We start from the raw sequence: 14,151 nt of genomic DNA on the forward strand, positions 1-14,151 counted from the left end.
TCCGGGGCCTTGGGGTGTGATTGGCTTTGGGGTCGTGGGATTCCGTTCCTACAAAGCCCTGGGGCTGCGGGCTGGGGGCTGCCAGGCTCGTTGCCACCACCAGGGCTTGGGGACACGGCGGGTGCCCAGCCCAGGGGATGGCGGTGAGGGTGGGATCCGCTCCGTGCTGCACAAAGCAGAGCCCCACAGCTTTAGGGTGGCTTTGGGAGCCCCATAAGGGACCCCTGGAGCGGTGCTGCCATGGCCGGCCCCGGCCCCACCAGCGGGTGGCAGGGCTGAGACCGCCGCACTCATCACACCCATGGGTGGCCCCATCGCCTGCCCGCCTTAACCGCCGTTGCCCCTTTAAAACGGGCGGTACCCAACCGCCGCCGCCATCCAATCGTAGCCTCCCCGCCTCGCCGCGTCGCACGAACCGCCCAATGGCAGGCGAGCCGAGCCCCCAACCTCCTCTCCCATTGGCCGGCAGCCGCGACAAGATGGCGGCGCCCAGCAGCGGGGGGCCCGGCGGCGGCGATAGCGGGGCGGGCGACAAGATGGCGGCGCCCATAGGCGGGCGACCCGGCTGCGGCGGCGGCGGCGGCGGCTCCGACGACAAGATGGCGGCGCCCAGGCGCGGGGGGCGCGCCGGCGGCGCGTACAACAAGATGGCGGCGGGCGCCCCCCGCTGAGGCGGGGCCCTTAGCAACCATGGCGCTGCTGCTGCTGCTGCGCGGCCTGCGCCTGGCCCTGGACGTGCTGCTGCTGCTGCTCGACCTCAACTTCTTCCTCGTCTCCTCGCTGCTCGCCGCGCTGCTGTGGCTACTGAATACCATCGCCAGCTTGCCCACAGCCTGCTGGCACGGGCTGATGTGGGCAGCGGGCGGCGCGCTCCAGGCGGTTGTGGGGATGCTGAGGGGCTGCTGGGCAGCCATGGAGGGGACGAAGGCTTTGGGGCAGCTGGTGGTGCTGCGGGGCAAGGAGGCGCTGAGGCAGAGCCTGGCGGGGCTGCTGGGCTCGGGGCAGGCGGCGTGGAGGCAGGCGTGCGACGGGGTGGCCATCGCGGGCAGCCTGCTGGCTTATCTCCTCAACAGCGCGCTCAACGTGGGGCTGCTGGGCGCCCAGAGCCTCGGCGCCCTCCTGCCCGCCCTGTGGGACGCGGCGCTCAGCCCCGCGCTGCGCCTCGCCGAGCTGCTGGCCGCCTGCCTGGCGCACGTCTCCAGCAGCGCCGTCGCCCTCTCCATCCTCTTGTGGGCTCCCTGCCGCCTGGCCTGCGAGACGCTGGCTTCCCTGGCCGAGCTGCTCATCGGGGTGTTTTTCGTCAATGTGTACGGATTGGGGCTGCTGCTGGTTATTATCGGCGTTGGGGCTGTTCTTGTGAACCCCGGGGTGCTGTGGGTGTTGGTGGGGCACATTCGGGTGCTGCCCGCCTGCCGCCGCCTGCAGCGGGAGGCGTGGAGGCTGTGGCAGCTGGCGGTGCTGGCGCTGGGCATGGCCCTCACCTCGCAGGCTTGGCGCAGGATGGTGGAATGGAGCCTGCAGGTCACCGACTGGAGCCGAGGAGGGAGAACCAGGCACCAGGACAGTGAGAGGCGAAGAGATGTACCCCCGCCGAGACCGGCGGCGCCGGGGAGATTGGTGCTGGCCGTGGCGGGGCAGGAGGAGCAGCCGGACACGCAGCGGGTCCCGCAGGCACGGCCGGCGTTGGGGAGAAGCTCTGCGGCAGGGCAGCGGCTGCAGAACCCCAGGGAAGAGCCCGGCAGCTCCCGGGGGAAAGCTCCGAGGAGAGAGCAGCTGAACGTGGCAGCTGGGGACGGGGCGCCCGATGACGACCCCTGGGTGCTGCTGAAAGAGCAAGAGGAACGGAAGAAATGCGTCATCTGCCAGGACCAGACAAAGACGGTGCTGCTCCTGCCCTGCAGGCACCTGTGCCTGTGCCAGGAGTGCACAGAAGTCCTCCTGCAGCAGGCCGTCTACCAGCGCAACTGCCCGCTGTGCCGCCAGATGATCCTCCAGACGCTCAACGTCTACTTGTGAACGTCTCCTTGCTTCTCCCAGGAGGTCGGGGCTGCCCCCAGCAGTTCCCAAAGAACTCGGGGTGGCTTGAAAGAGGCTGCCGGGGGTGTCTGTCACAGCCACGTTTGGGACGTGACTGGGTTGTAGCTCTCGCTAGCAAGCGCGCGAGGTGATCACCGCAGCAAGCCGAGGGAGGGTTTTATTTTTTTTTGTTGTTGTTGACAACTTTTTGCTGTTTCAGGGCCCGTTGCCTGAGCCTGCAGCGGTCCCAGACCCAAAGCAGAGCACGGAAAGATGCTCGGCTCCCTCCTAGCCAAAGCTGAAAGGGTGAAGGCTCAGCCCTCCTGGGAAGCGCTGGGTCTAGTGCAAGGCAAGGGAGGTTTTGTTGTTGTTCTTCTTCTTTTTTTTTTTTTTCTTAGTGAGATTTGGCCAAAAAACTACCTGGCAGACTGCATTTACAGCTCGTTCTTCCTTCTGCCACGTAAACGCAGCAGCTCCCAGCGCAGGGCACAACGCACACCCCTCCTGCAAGGCTCCAGGCAGGCACTCTCCAGCTCTCCTGGGGGTGACTTCGGGAGGGAAGGGGACTCCCCAAATCCTCGGGGAGCCCCCCGAGACATTCCAGCACCAGGCACACGTGTGGGGAGCGGTACCAGGACCACAGCGAGGGTTGCGCTCCTCTTCTGTCTTGCCGCCTGGCCGAAATGCAAAAACGCAGCTGGTTTTGTTACAGGGGGGCCCAAAAAGCCTCACGGGGCCCTGCACACCTCGCTGGGGAGGGCTGAGGTGCCTCGCAGCCCCCAAGGACGCCTCGTGCTGAAGAGTTTTTCCTTTCCCAGCCGCTCGCCTGGGCTCAGCCACGCGCCGGAGCCAATTTTGGCTGGAGCCAGCTTGGAAGGAGCCTCGACTCCTCGACTGCGAGCCAGGAGCCTGAGGGCGGCTGGCGTGGCCCGCGCCATTCTGCTCCCAACTAATCGATTTTGGTGATTTTTAGCCAAAACGGAGGCAGCAGAGGGGCCGGGCTGGGAGGCGCCTCTGCACTGCAAACCTGAGCTGTGGCGGGGAGCAGCTCCCTGGACACATCCTCATCATTTTGGGGCATGCAGAGCTCCCTGCCCTCCCCAGGCACACAGCACCCAGCAGAACTTCGGGGCCAGCCAGCTTTTGGGGTGCAGCATCTCCTCCGGGAGCTTTGGGACGAAGGACACCTTCCCAGGACTGCAGTTTCTCCCTGCAAACTTGATTTATTGTTATTGTTATATTTTTTTTTTTGTAATGCCAGCAGCCACGCTTGTTCTTTTCGGGCCTGTTTGTAAGAAGAGAGAAAGCTTTCGCCTTACGTTTACCTGTTTGCACTACGAGCTAGATACCGAGCGGATTAAAGTCTCCTTCACCACAAACTGCCTCATTTTTGGGAAGGGTTTCCCTGTTGGGGGGGCTCTAAATTCCTCATGGGCTTTGGGGACGCCCATTCCTGACCCCACAGGCTCAGGAGCGCGGCCCGGCCAGGTTCTGGCTGCGTGGGGATGGCACCGGGGGACACCGAGGCACCCCCAGCCTGTCCTTGGGATGCTGGGGATGCCCCCAGCACCCCCAAAACTGGAGATTAAAGGCTCTGCGGCCGTGCTGCCGAGCGAGGACGGGCTGTGAAGGACACGGCTCTCCCCCGGGAGCCGTCCCGCACGCACTTGGCTCGCTCACAACCCGAGCCACCAGCAATTACCGGAGGGAAATGCAGCCACCGGGCGGCCGCAGCGTCCGGACACTGCCCTGGCACGGGGCCTGGCTGCACGGTGCCATCCGGGGCACAAAATTGGTTTTTTTTTGGGGGGTTTGGAGCTCATCCGGGAGCCTCACAGCCGGAGTTTAAGCCCATCGGGGCTGGGGGAGCATTCACGGGCACAGATGGGGGGGGGAGGCTGACAGCTTGCTGGCAAGGAAGCCCCCCAGGCTTCGGGAAAATCCCCGAGACCCCTTTGTGTGCCCAGCTGCAGCCCCCCGGCCCTAATGAGCTGCAGCAGGGCTCGGGGACAGCGGGGAGCTGGCAGGGATAAAGGCTCCGGGCCGGTGGGGAGGGAGCAGGTGATGATCAGCAGCAGGACCACGGGGGGGCTTTGGGCTGCTCCCCGGCACCAGCTTGGCTCCCTCGTTATCGGGGGAGCGGAGCAGGATCCCAGCCAGCTGCATCGGGGATGGGGATGTGGGTAGAGGCCTCCTGCAGCCCTTTTGGGGCCACCTGAGGCCGGGGGAGGTGGTATCGGCCCTCCCCGAGCTGTTTTCTCACCAGGACACCAGGTTCTCCCGCTGGGGTTGATGAAGAGGCCGGGCTCTGCTCTTCTGGGGTCCGTGCTCGTGGTCCTGTGGCCTTGTTTTGGGATCCTGCGCTCCTCACCCCCTTCGACCTGCTGGCACCCGCACAGCGGGGTGGCTCCGGGTCCCAAAAGCACCAGACAGAGCCTGGATTCGTGACGAATGCTGACAGTGGCTGCCCCATCCCAACACGGCTGCAGCCCCTTGGAGGGGCCCCGAGCCCCCAAACCCTCCCTATTTGCCCCCACCCCGCTGTTTGGGGGCTCCTCCTGCCCCCACGGGTGCCCATTTCCCAGCACAGCCGCAGGACCCCGGTGCAGGCAGCCCCATACCTGCGTGCTGCAGGCCCCCCCCCCAGCCCTGCTTTGTCCCTACGGCCCCAAATCCCCCCCAAACACCCCACTGGCCCACCCCATTGAGGTTTAGCCCCCCGTTTTCCCAGCTTGGAGCCCTCCTTACCCGCTCCCAGGAGGCCCCTTCGCCGTCGGGGGCATTTCTCCTCCCCGGGGAGGATTCGGGATGGGGTCTCTGCGGGGTCTCGGGGTCTCCTTTTGGCTTCTTCCTCGCACAGCCCTATCAGGCTGAGATTTGGGGGATTCCTGCTGGCTCCTGGCCCCCCCCATTGCTGCAGGAGCTGCTCAGCACCTGCTGGGGACCCTGCCCTTGGCGCGCCACCGAGCTGCTCCGGGAAGAGCTGCCAGCACTTTGTTGTATTTTATTTTTTTCCTCCTATTTATTTTTAAATAAACATTTCTGCACAAACCGCTGCCTCTGCCAGCTGCCCTGCAGGCCCTGCCTGTTCAGCCCGGTGCTTTTATAGGGTTTGCCCTGGCCAAAGGGGTGGTGGGACCCCCCCCCCACCCCACAAGCCGGGGCTCAGCTGGGACCGGGGCTCTGCCCCCTCCTTGCTCGGGGTGCTCGTTAGGAGCTGCCAGGAATTAGGGCCTGCTGTGGCTCCCCTCCCCTAATCCCAATCCTTTCCTAATCCCCCTCCCCAGGCGGCAGCAGCCACCCTCCTGTTCCTCTTGGGGGGGGTCTCCGGGGGTCCCTCCCCGACCCCACAAAGCTCCCAGCAGGTCCAGAGCCTCTCCAGAAGCTGCCGTGCTCAGCGTGGTGCTGGGCGCTCCCCCCAAGATGTTATGGGGCCCAGAGGATGCTCCCAGCCCCCCCCCACCCCACAACCTCCCCTGGCCTGGTCCCAAGGAAAGTCCTCTCCCTCCCAGTTCCGCCCGGCGAGCTGCCCTGTTTATCCCCGAGCGGCTCCGCTGACAAAAAAAGGCCGATTTCAACCCAAACACACGCTTCCGCCGCGACCCAATCCTGCTCCGGGGCTGGACGGGGAGCTGTAGGGCCTTCAGCCCCGGCCCCAGAGCCCCTATGGGGTGGGGACACCCCGGGGGTGCGACCCCCAGGTGGGACGCGGAGCGAGGTGCCCCCGACCCCAAATCCCATCTCTGTAGGGCCGTGGGTTTGCTCGTCCCGCTGGCTGAAGGAGGCGCCCCCCCTATCCAGAAGCCCCCTCCCTGGCTCGCCCCAAATCCCCACGGGACCAATTTGGGGCCGGAATGAGGAAGCCCTTTGCTCCCCCGGCTAAAAATAGGGTCCCCTCCCGGCGCCGGGTCACCGCGCTCCCACTCCATCCCGACCTATGGGGGGGTCCACAACGAGCCCCCCGAGGCACCGGGGGCAGGGTGGGCTTCTCCCCCGACCTACGGGCAGCCGGGACCGGAGGGGGGGGCTGCTTGGGAAATGCCCTCCCCCCCCAAAATGCCCTCCCGGCCCCTCCCCAAAACCAGGGCAAGGGCGCACGGAGGGAGCGCAGGGCGCAAAGCGGCGCCGCTGCCTCCACCTAGCGGCTCCCCGCCGGCTCTGCGCCCCCCCCGCGCCCCCTGGCAGGGGCTGCAGCCCCCCGGGAGGGCGTCCCGAGCCCCCCCCAGCCAGCCCCAGAGGCAGGGATGCAGCAGGCACAGGTAGGGGGGAGGACCCTTTTATTGCGGTGGCCGGAGAAGGGCAGGGGAAAGGGGTCACGGGCAGGGGTTTGGGGTCACGGGCGGGGGTCTGGGGTCACGGGCGGGGGTCTGGGGTCACGGGCAGGGGTCTGGGGTCACGGGCAGGGGGCCCCTCACCGTGCCAGCGGCCAGGCAGCCCAGGCTCGCCCCGCACGCAGGGAGCTGAGCCCAACCCCGGGGGTGCCGCGTGCCGGGGGGGGCGATGGCAGGAAGCTCAGGGCACGCCGATATTTGATTTTTACAGCTCCTTCATCCCGCCCTGGAGCTGGGGAGGGAGAGGAAAACGCTGAAATCCCGCGCTGTGCAACCAGGGGCCGCATCCTGCCCCCTTCCAGGCACCACAGCGGAGCAGGGGGAGGACGCCGAGCCCCCCACCTCCTCTCCAACCAACCCCTGCCACCTCCCCGCGCCGTGCCCGAGCAGGGGAAGGGGCGCGCACCCCCCGTGTCCCCGTCCCCGTCCCCGGGCTCAGGCGAAGACGGCGGAGCTGTGCCAGTAGGAGTAGACGAGGAAGCCGGTGAAGGTGCTGTCCGTCTTGACGCTGGCGTAGAAGCCGCTGTAGTCCCCGACTCCCACCTGCACCCACACCTCGTCCTCGGGCTCCAGGCGGACCAGGGCGCCCCCGGAGAGCGAGGTGGGCTTGGGCCAGCCCCCGTAGTACTGGAAGAAGGAGGCGACCGACTGCCCGTTCTTCATCAGGTCGAACTGCAGGCTGGCGCGGTAGACGGTGGCGTGGACGGCGAAGTAGTAGAGGCCGGGCACCTCGCAGGTGAACTTGCCCGTGGCCGGGTCGTAGTGGCCCTGCTCGTTGGCCAGCACCACGTCGAAGCGGATGGGCTGCTCGGCCGGCGGGGGGCTGCGAGCCTCCGAGCGCTTGGCGCTGAAGGCCGAGCGGGGGGGCACGGCGCACTCGCCCTGCGCCCCCTTCTCGCCGTGCACGCCGTCCACGCCGGGGCTGCCCGGCTCCCCGCGGGGCCCCGGAGCTCCTGGGGGGAAAGGGATGGGGACGGTGTCGCTTCAGGTGCTGGGACAGATCCCCTAAATTCCCCCCCCGCCCCAAGTGCTTTGGGGTTGGGTGGGTATGGGGTGGTGGGCGTGTGGTTCAGGGCTCTGTGGTGTGGGCTTGCTGGGGAGACCCCCCTGAGAGTGGGAGAACCCCCCCCAAAGAGCCAAGGGATGGACGAGGCACCCACATTTGGGATTCCCAAAGAGGGAGGTGGAAGGGAGGGATGGGGACGGGGGAAACGGGGCAGTGCCAGCGTGGGGAGCAGGACACCGGAGGGGGTGGTGGTGGCACGAAAGGGGCGCTTTTGGGGGGATTTTCTCCCCGTTTGGCAAAGTAGAGTGGGCTCCCCTTTATGGGATTTCTCCTTCCTTACCAGGTGGGCCCATCTCGCCCTTCTCCCCCGGCAGCCCCACGGCCCCGTCCCGGCCGTCTCGGCCGTCTCTGCCCGGCAGCCCCTGACCCCCGTGCAGCCCCGGGGTGCCCGGGATGCCCGGCTGCCCCGAGCACAGCCTGGGGATCTTGTTGTCTTCCAGCTGCACCGAGCTGCCCACGAGGAGGAGGAGGAGGAGGAGGAGGAGGAGGAAGAGGAGGAGCAGCTTCATCTCGTCCGCCGTGGGGGGGCTGCAGGGGGGCAGAGAAACATAACAGCTCCGCACACCCCGGCGCGCAGGGCTCGAGACGGGCAGCCAACCACCACCCTGCAGCTGCCCCCCCCTTTTTTTTTTATTTTTTTCCCCTTTTTTTGCCTTTTTGGCAAGTGCTCGGGGCCGGCTGCACCTGCCGCAGCATCCCCGTTGCCCACCCCCGAGCCAAAAATCTTTGGGGGGGCGCCGCGGGCAGCGGGTGGCACGGGGAGGGGACCCCGAGGGGACACCCGCAGGAGGTGCCGGCTGCGTGTAGGGGCTCGGAGGGGCTGTGCCAGCTCTGAGCCTGGTTTTGGGGTGCTGTAGGAGGAAGATGAGGGCTCGGGCCGTGCGTGGTGGGGCGGCAGCTCGGGGAACTCGAGGAGATCGGGGAACTCGAGGAGCTCGGGGCTGCGGCGCGGCCCTGCCCTTGGCAGCATCCCCGCGGCTCCGCTCGGCTCCCGGCTGGCTCCCCGTGGCACGGCCGGCTGGGGCTGCAGCATCCCAAGTTTTATGGGGCCGTTTCGGGACCACCCTACAGCCGGGACCACCCTGAGGGCCGGGACCACCCCGCTGCCCCCAGCCCTCTCGGCTACCGGCGCAGCGTTGGCCCCTCTCTCCCCGTGGCCTTGCTTCTCGTCCCCCTGCTGAACGGGGAGGAAAAAGAAGGAGGAAAGGGGCTTCTCCTCCACCCCGCTGCCGCAGCCGGGACCCCAATAGGGTCCCCACTCACCGCTCCTGCGCTGCGGCGGGGCCAGGCTGCGGGCTCTTCCCCAGCTCCTCGCTCTGACGAAGGCCCTCGGAGAGGCAGCCTCTCCCCCCCTCTCTCCTCCCCACGTCTCTCTCCTCCCAAACTCCAAAGGAAATCGCCACGGGCCCCGGGAGCCAAAAGCTACAAGACAAGGGGAAAAAAAAAAAAAAAAAGAGAAAAAAAAAAAAAAGAAAAATAATCCCCACCGTGTGGGAAGCGCGGTTGAGCAGGGGGAAGGGAGAGGAGGAGCGGGGCGAAAATCACCCTGCTGGGGGCAGATGGAGGGAGGAAAAGGGGAGGAAGGGAAAAAAAAGGGAAAACCCCGGCTCCGGGGTTTTGGGGACATGGGGACCCTCAATTTGGGGGGCATTAACCCTTCCCCTGCCGGGCTAGCAGCTGTCGGAGAGGCTGGGCAGAGCCTGGAGATGCTGAGACCCCCATGGGGGCAGCTCCAACCCCCGGGCACGGCCCCCCCACCATAAATCTTCCCCCGTAGCGAGGCTGGGGAGGGGCAGCCCCTCTCCAGGGACTCAGTCCTGGGGGAAATCCCACGGCACCGGGGCGCTGAGCCCTAAGAGGATGCCCTGGCCCCGGGGCAAGACACGACAGGAGTTGGAAGAAGGGGAGAGGAAGGTTTGGGGCAGGAGGGCTCGCGCTGGGGGGCTCAGGGCTGGAAGCACTCCACGGGGTCGCTGGAGTCGGGCAGGATGTTGCAGTTGATGGGCCAGAGGATGCCGAGGAGCCCCAGGGACTGCTGGCAGCGCAGCTCGGCCGCCAGGCAGACGGCACGGCAGGGCTGCAGGACGCCTCCGTCCGGGGTGCATTTGGGCACGAAGAGGCTGCAGATGAGGAGCCGGAGGTGCTGGTAGCAGGCCAGCTCCATCAGCGTCTGCGGGACGGCGCTGGGTGAGCTTGGCACGGGGTGGGCGAGCTTGGCACGGGGTGGCCGAGCCGCCCCCAGCCCCCCCGGCTCACCTGGTAGTCCTGCAGCACCTCGGCGGCCCCCTCCTGGTCCGGGATGGCCAGCCAGATGTTGGGGAAGGAGGTGGCGTTGTAGCCCAGCCCCAAGCACATCTCCACCTCCACGGGCTCGCAGACGGAGCCTGCCGCGGGGAGAGGTGCTGCGCTTCTGGCACCGGCACCGGCACAGGGGGCACCGCTTTCCGGGGGATCCCCTGGGGGTGGGTTTAGGGGGAAAAGGGGTGAAATCCCTCCAGATGGGGCTCACCAAAGGCCGGGTAGGAGACCCCGGTGCAGTTGAGCTCGTCGGTGCCGTCGGGGCAGTCGTGCCAGCCGTCACACACCGACTCCAGTGCCCGGCACTCGCCGTTGCCGCAGGAGAACTCGGCGGGGCTGCAGGTCTCTGCGGGGCGGGAGGACGGGGGGGGGGGGGACACAAGGGGACGGTTTTGCTCAGCCTCGGCCTCGAACCCCGCCGGGGACGGGCTGCACAGCCCCGCCACCTACTCTCCGTGGCGTTGCGGGCTTGGTAGGTGGCGAAGAAGCCGTCGTCTGCCACTCCTTCATCCGCCACGAACAGCACGGTCATGACGTGGCGCGAGGAGGTGAGGGCGGGTGGCAGCTGGTGGCCGCAGAACCTGCGGGGCCACGGGGGCAAAGGATGGGGTCAGACGGGCAACGGGGCCATACGGGATGCCCCAAAAGCCTGTCCTTGAGCAGCACGTCCTCACCAGCCCTCGGTTTCCCCGGCTGAGCCGCGGGAGCTGGATTTGGGGAGGGGTGTGTGTGGGGGGGTACCTGCCCATCAGGCTGGCGGCCCCGGTGCCGGCGCTGTCGTGGACCTCCACGAAGTCGAAGCTGCAGTCGTCGTGCGGCTCCAGGCTGAAGTTGTGGAAGCGCAGGTCCACCACGTGGCCCAGGGGCACCGAGATCTGCCACAGGCACAGCTACCGGGGCGGGGGGGGGACAGGGACACAGCCGGGGACACCGTCAAGCCGGGCAGGGGCACCCGCCGACCCCTCAGATGGGAGGAAGCCTTCCTCCCCGCCCGCCCTCCTCCTCCTCCTCCTCCTAGCACCCCTCGGCTCACCTGCTGGTGCGGGTAGGGCTGGGGATGGCTGGGGGTGGAGAAATGCCCCTCCAGGGCCGTCAGCGGGCCCCCGCACTCTGGGGACACACACACCATGGGGCTGTACCCCCAGCCCCTTCCCTTACGCCCCGTTTCTCCCCCCCGTCCCCCCTCCCCGGGCCCACCTTTGTGCTTCAGGCTGCAGTTGGCCTCGTCGCTGCGGTCCTCGCAGTCGTGGAAGCCGTCGCAGACGAAGCCCAGGCGGATGCAGAGCCCCCGATCACACAAATGCTCGTCCCAGGCGCAGCTCTCTGCGGGGGACCAGGGCTGGTGGCCGTGCTCTGCGCGCCCCCTGCCCCAAATCCCCTGTTTCTGGGGAGGTTTTGGGGGTGTTCCAACCCGCGGGGGGTGCTCACTCTCATCGGGGGCCACGGCACGGTAGCGGGCGCTGAAGCCCGGGGCACCCACGCTGCCGTCGGAGACGAAGGTGACGCGCAGGAGGTTGGAGTTGGTGTTGAAGGTGGGGGGCACCACGTTGCCGCAGAACCTGGGGGGACCGTCCCGCAGCGTCCCCTTTCTCCCCCACCCCAAAAGTTGTTGGGGGACGGGGGGGGTGCCGAATCCTTCCCGGATCCTACCTGGCGGTGCCTCCCCGAGCCGGGGCTGGCTCCGCGGCGCCGTCCCCGTGCTCCTCGTGGAGCTCCAGGCGGTCGAAGAGGCAGGACGCCGTGCCCTCCACGCTGAACGCCTCCATCCGCAGCTGGATGGCGAGCCCGGCGGCCACCTCGATGCGCCAGACGCAGAGCGCGTGGGGCGGGTAGGGGCCGGGGTGGTTGGGGGAGCTGAAGGAGCCCTCGGGACCCCGCAGGGTGCCACCGCAGGCTGCAAGGGGGACAGGGGGCACCCGGTGAGCCGGCACCTCAGGGTGACGCCGTGCCGGGGTGTGTGGGACTTACCCGGGGCTGGCGGCGTGCTGGCTGCGGGAGGCTGGCTCCAGGTGGGGGTGGAGGTGGTTTTTGGGGCCGGGGGAGGTGTCGGGGTGGGTGTTGAGGTGCTGGTGGTGGTGCCACGGGCGGGCAGGGCGGCGGCGGGGGAGCTGGGGGGCCGCGGGGACGTCAGCTCTGTGCGCGGGGCGAGGAGAGGCTGCGGTGTGGGGAGGGGGCTCGGGAAGCCCACCCGGCCCCACGTGTCGGGTCCCTCCCCGCTCCTGCACGCAGGGATCCCCCTTTTTGGGGAGGTTTGGAGCAGGACGGGTGTCCTCGCCGTGCCCCGAGTCCCCCCCCAGGAGCCATCTCCGTGTCCCCATCCCCACGGACACGTCGCGGCGCCCCCAGCCCCGCACTCACGGTGGACGACGATGGCCAGCAGGAGGGCGATGAGGAAGAGGAGGACGGCGCTCATCAGGGCCACGCAGAGCCAGGTGAACCTACAGTCGGCCCGGTACCTTCCACCCTCCTGGCCCCACAGCTGCCGGCCTGCGGGAGGGCGAGGACAGCGGGCAGAGCACGGTGCCACCGTGCCCCCACCCCGCCACCCCCTCCCCAGCTGGCTGATCCCAGCCTTTTGTCCCCTTTAGGACCCTTTTGCCCCCCCTGAGACCCTTTTGTGCCCCCCGGGACCCCCGGGCAGCCCCACAGCCCGGCGGGGAGCTCCCCGTGGGCGCGCGTACAAACCCCAGGCGGGTACCGAGGCCATCCTGGGGGGACGCGGGGCTGACCCCATCCTTGTCTGGGGACGTTCCCGGGGGCTCCTCGCCCTCGAAGACGGGGTTGCAGAACTCGGTCTGGGCGAAAAGACGAGGGACGGGAGAGGGACGGCGCTGTGGGGACCCGCAGAGACTGTGGGGGACCCGTGGGGCAGCTCCCCAAACCCGGCCCTACCTTGCTGTGCTCCAGAGCCTCGGGGCAAAGCGTGATCTCGGTGAAATCCTTCATGGCACCAGGCGCTTCCCAGCACGCTTAAAATCCTCCCCGCTGTGCCACGGCCACCCCTGGTGCCCCCCGCACCTCTCCGCCCGTCCCCATGGCAGCCGGCACGAGCTGCGCCCCGCGGAGACCCCAAAACTTGTGGAGACCCCAAAAGTTTGCGCGGAGAGCCCCGGGCGGCCCCAGCCCCGTCCCCTCCGCCAGCCCCTTCCCCCTGCCCCGTTAATCCAGCTCAGCTGAGGATGCCGAGGTCAGGCCCTGGCACGGAGATCCTAGCACCTTAAAGGGGAACGTGTGCTCCCTCCAGAGCTGCGAGCCCACCCCACAGCTCGGGGAGCCTCTTTTGGGGTTCCCAAAGGGGCCGCTCGGTTTTCCCGGTGCCTCCAGGTGTCCCCAAAGGGGCTGCGATGGGGAGCTGGGGCTGAGCACGTCCCTCCTGGCCCCACATCTCCCCATGCTGGGTGTCCAAGCCCCGCTGCCTGCATCCCCACTGCCCCTTAATGCCCCATGCCAGCCCCGTGCCTGAGCCAGGCAGAAAGAGGGCTTTGTTTAGGGTTTTTTGGGGCAGAGCGCGGCTGCTGGAGGACCAGAAGAGGAAGAAAAGCTCCCTTGGATGCAGGAGAGGGCCCTGCCGTGGCCACCACCTCCCCTTTTGTCCCTGTGGGGTGGCAGCTCGTGGGTTCTCCTCCTCCTGCCTCGGTTTCCCTGCTGCCCCCACAGCCCCCGTCCCTCTCCGGCCAGGCACACGACGCTTCCAGCTACCCATTTATTCCTGCACGAAGTCTCCCTGGTACGAGACACATCCTGCCCATCTTGCTTACACAGTAAACGAGCCACCTGCCGAGCAGCAGCGCTGCCCCAGCCCGGGGACCTCGGGCAGGGCGGGATGGGGAGGAGAATAAATTAGAGAAAAAAAGGCTAAAAAAGGCCACTGGCGATCGCTAGCCGGAGGACGGAGCAGCGGGGCCAGAGGGGGGGGAAACGAGCATCCCCAAGGGGGGCTCCTGGTTTCGGGGGGAGCTCCCCGGTTGCAGACAGTCCCAGGGAGCCGCTGTCCCCCCCCCCCTTATGGGGACGGGCACCCCCGTGCCACCCCCCGGATGGTTTAAGGCACCGGCGTATGAGGAGGCAGGTGGACACCCGCCCGCAGCACCCCCGGCTGCGAAAAGAAGTCCGGAGAAATTCCTCCCTCGGGTCCATCGGTCGGGATCTGGGCTTGTGAAGGTGTCCGGAGGGCTGCAAGTCCTTGGCCAGGAGGTTTGGGGCAGCTGAGGGATCCTCGGGGTTGGGCGAGCGGCGCCCGGGGGGCACCGCGGGTCCCCCCAGCGCCGGGTGCTCCCTGCGGCCCCACGCCCGCCGAGTCCCTCTCTCGGTGTTTTTTATTACACAGCAAAAAAAAAAAAAAAAAACCAAAAAAACGAAAAAAAAGAGAAAAAAAATCTACCCCAAGGTAAAAACCAACCATCGGGGGGGTGCTGGAGCTGCCTGGGTCCTGCCCTCAGC

General features: G+C 67.5%; 3 protein-coding genes across 4 annotated transcripts; 1 reads left to right on the top strand and 2 right to left on the bottom strand.

Moving 5' to 3' along the window:
- Positions 1 to 73: 73 nt before the first annotated feature.
- RNF26 (ring finger protein 26) lies at positions 74 to 4,516 on the top strand. The gene has a single exon (XM_084301680.1). It carries the CDS (start codon positions 691 to 693, stop codon positions 2,014 to 2,016), a length of 1,326 nt encoding a protein of 441 aa, XP_084157806.1. The 5' UTR covers positions 74 to 690; the 3' UTR covers positions 2,017 to 4,516.
- A 1,760-nt stretch (positions 4,517 to 6,276) lies between these two features.
- Positions 6,277 to 8,811, bottom strand: C1QTNF5 (C1q and TNF related 5). Its single transcript, XM_084301511.1, has 3 exons — positions 8,677 to 8,811; positions 7,694 to 7,941; positions 6,277 to 7,300 (listed from the first exon to the last, which is right to left on the bottom strand). Exons 2-3 carry the CDS (start codon positions 7,920 to 7,922, stop codon positions 6,783 to 6,785), a joined length of 747 nt encoding a protein of 248 aa, XP_084157637.1. The 5' UTR covers positions 7,923 to 7,941; positions 8,677 to 8,811; the 3' UTR covers positions 6,277 to 6,782.
- Positions 8,812 to 8,842: 31 nt separating this feature from the next.
- On the bottom strand, positions 8,843 to 14,093 carry MFRP (membrane frizzled-related protein). 2 transcript variants are annotated; one of them, XM_084301506.1, is made up of 13 exons: positions 12,604 to 14,093; positions 12,410 to 12,506; positions 12,070 to 12,198; positions 11,680 to 11,844; positions 11,362 to 11,605; positions 11,140 to 11,270; positions 10,909 to 11,034; positions 10,745 to 10,821; positions 10,453 to 10,601; positions 10,162 to 10,292; positions 9,923 to 10,057; positions 9,670 to 9,797; positions 8,843 to 9,533 (listed from the first exon to the last, which is right to left on the bottom strand). In XM_084301506.1, exons 1-13 carry the CDS (start codon positions 12,655 to 12,657, stop codon positions 9,225 to 9,227), a joined length of 1,875 nt encoding a protein of 624 aa, XP_084157632.1. In that variant the 5' UTR covers positions 12,658 to 14,093; the 3' UTR covers positions 8,843 to 9,224. The 2 variants fall into 2 exon arrangements, with proteins under 2 accessions (XP_084157632.1, XP_084157633.1); XM_084301507.1 differs by having other exon boundaries at positions 9,226 to 9,583.
- Positions 14,094 to 14,151: the final 58 nt, after the last annotated feature.

Source organism: Netta rufina (assembly GCF_964035555.1).
Source record: "Netta rufina genome assembly, chromosome: 25".
Classification (NCBI taxonomy): domain Eukaryota; kingdom Metazoa; phylum Chordata; class Aves; order Anseriformes; family Anatidae; genus Netta; species Netta rufina.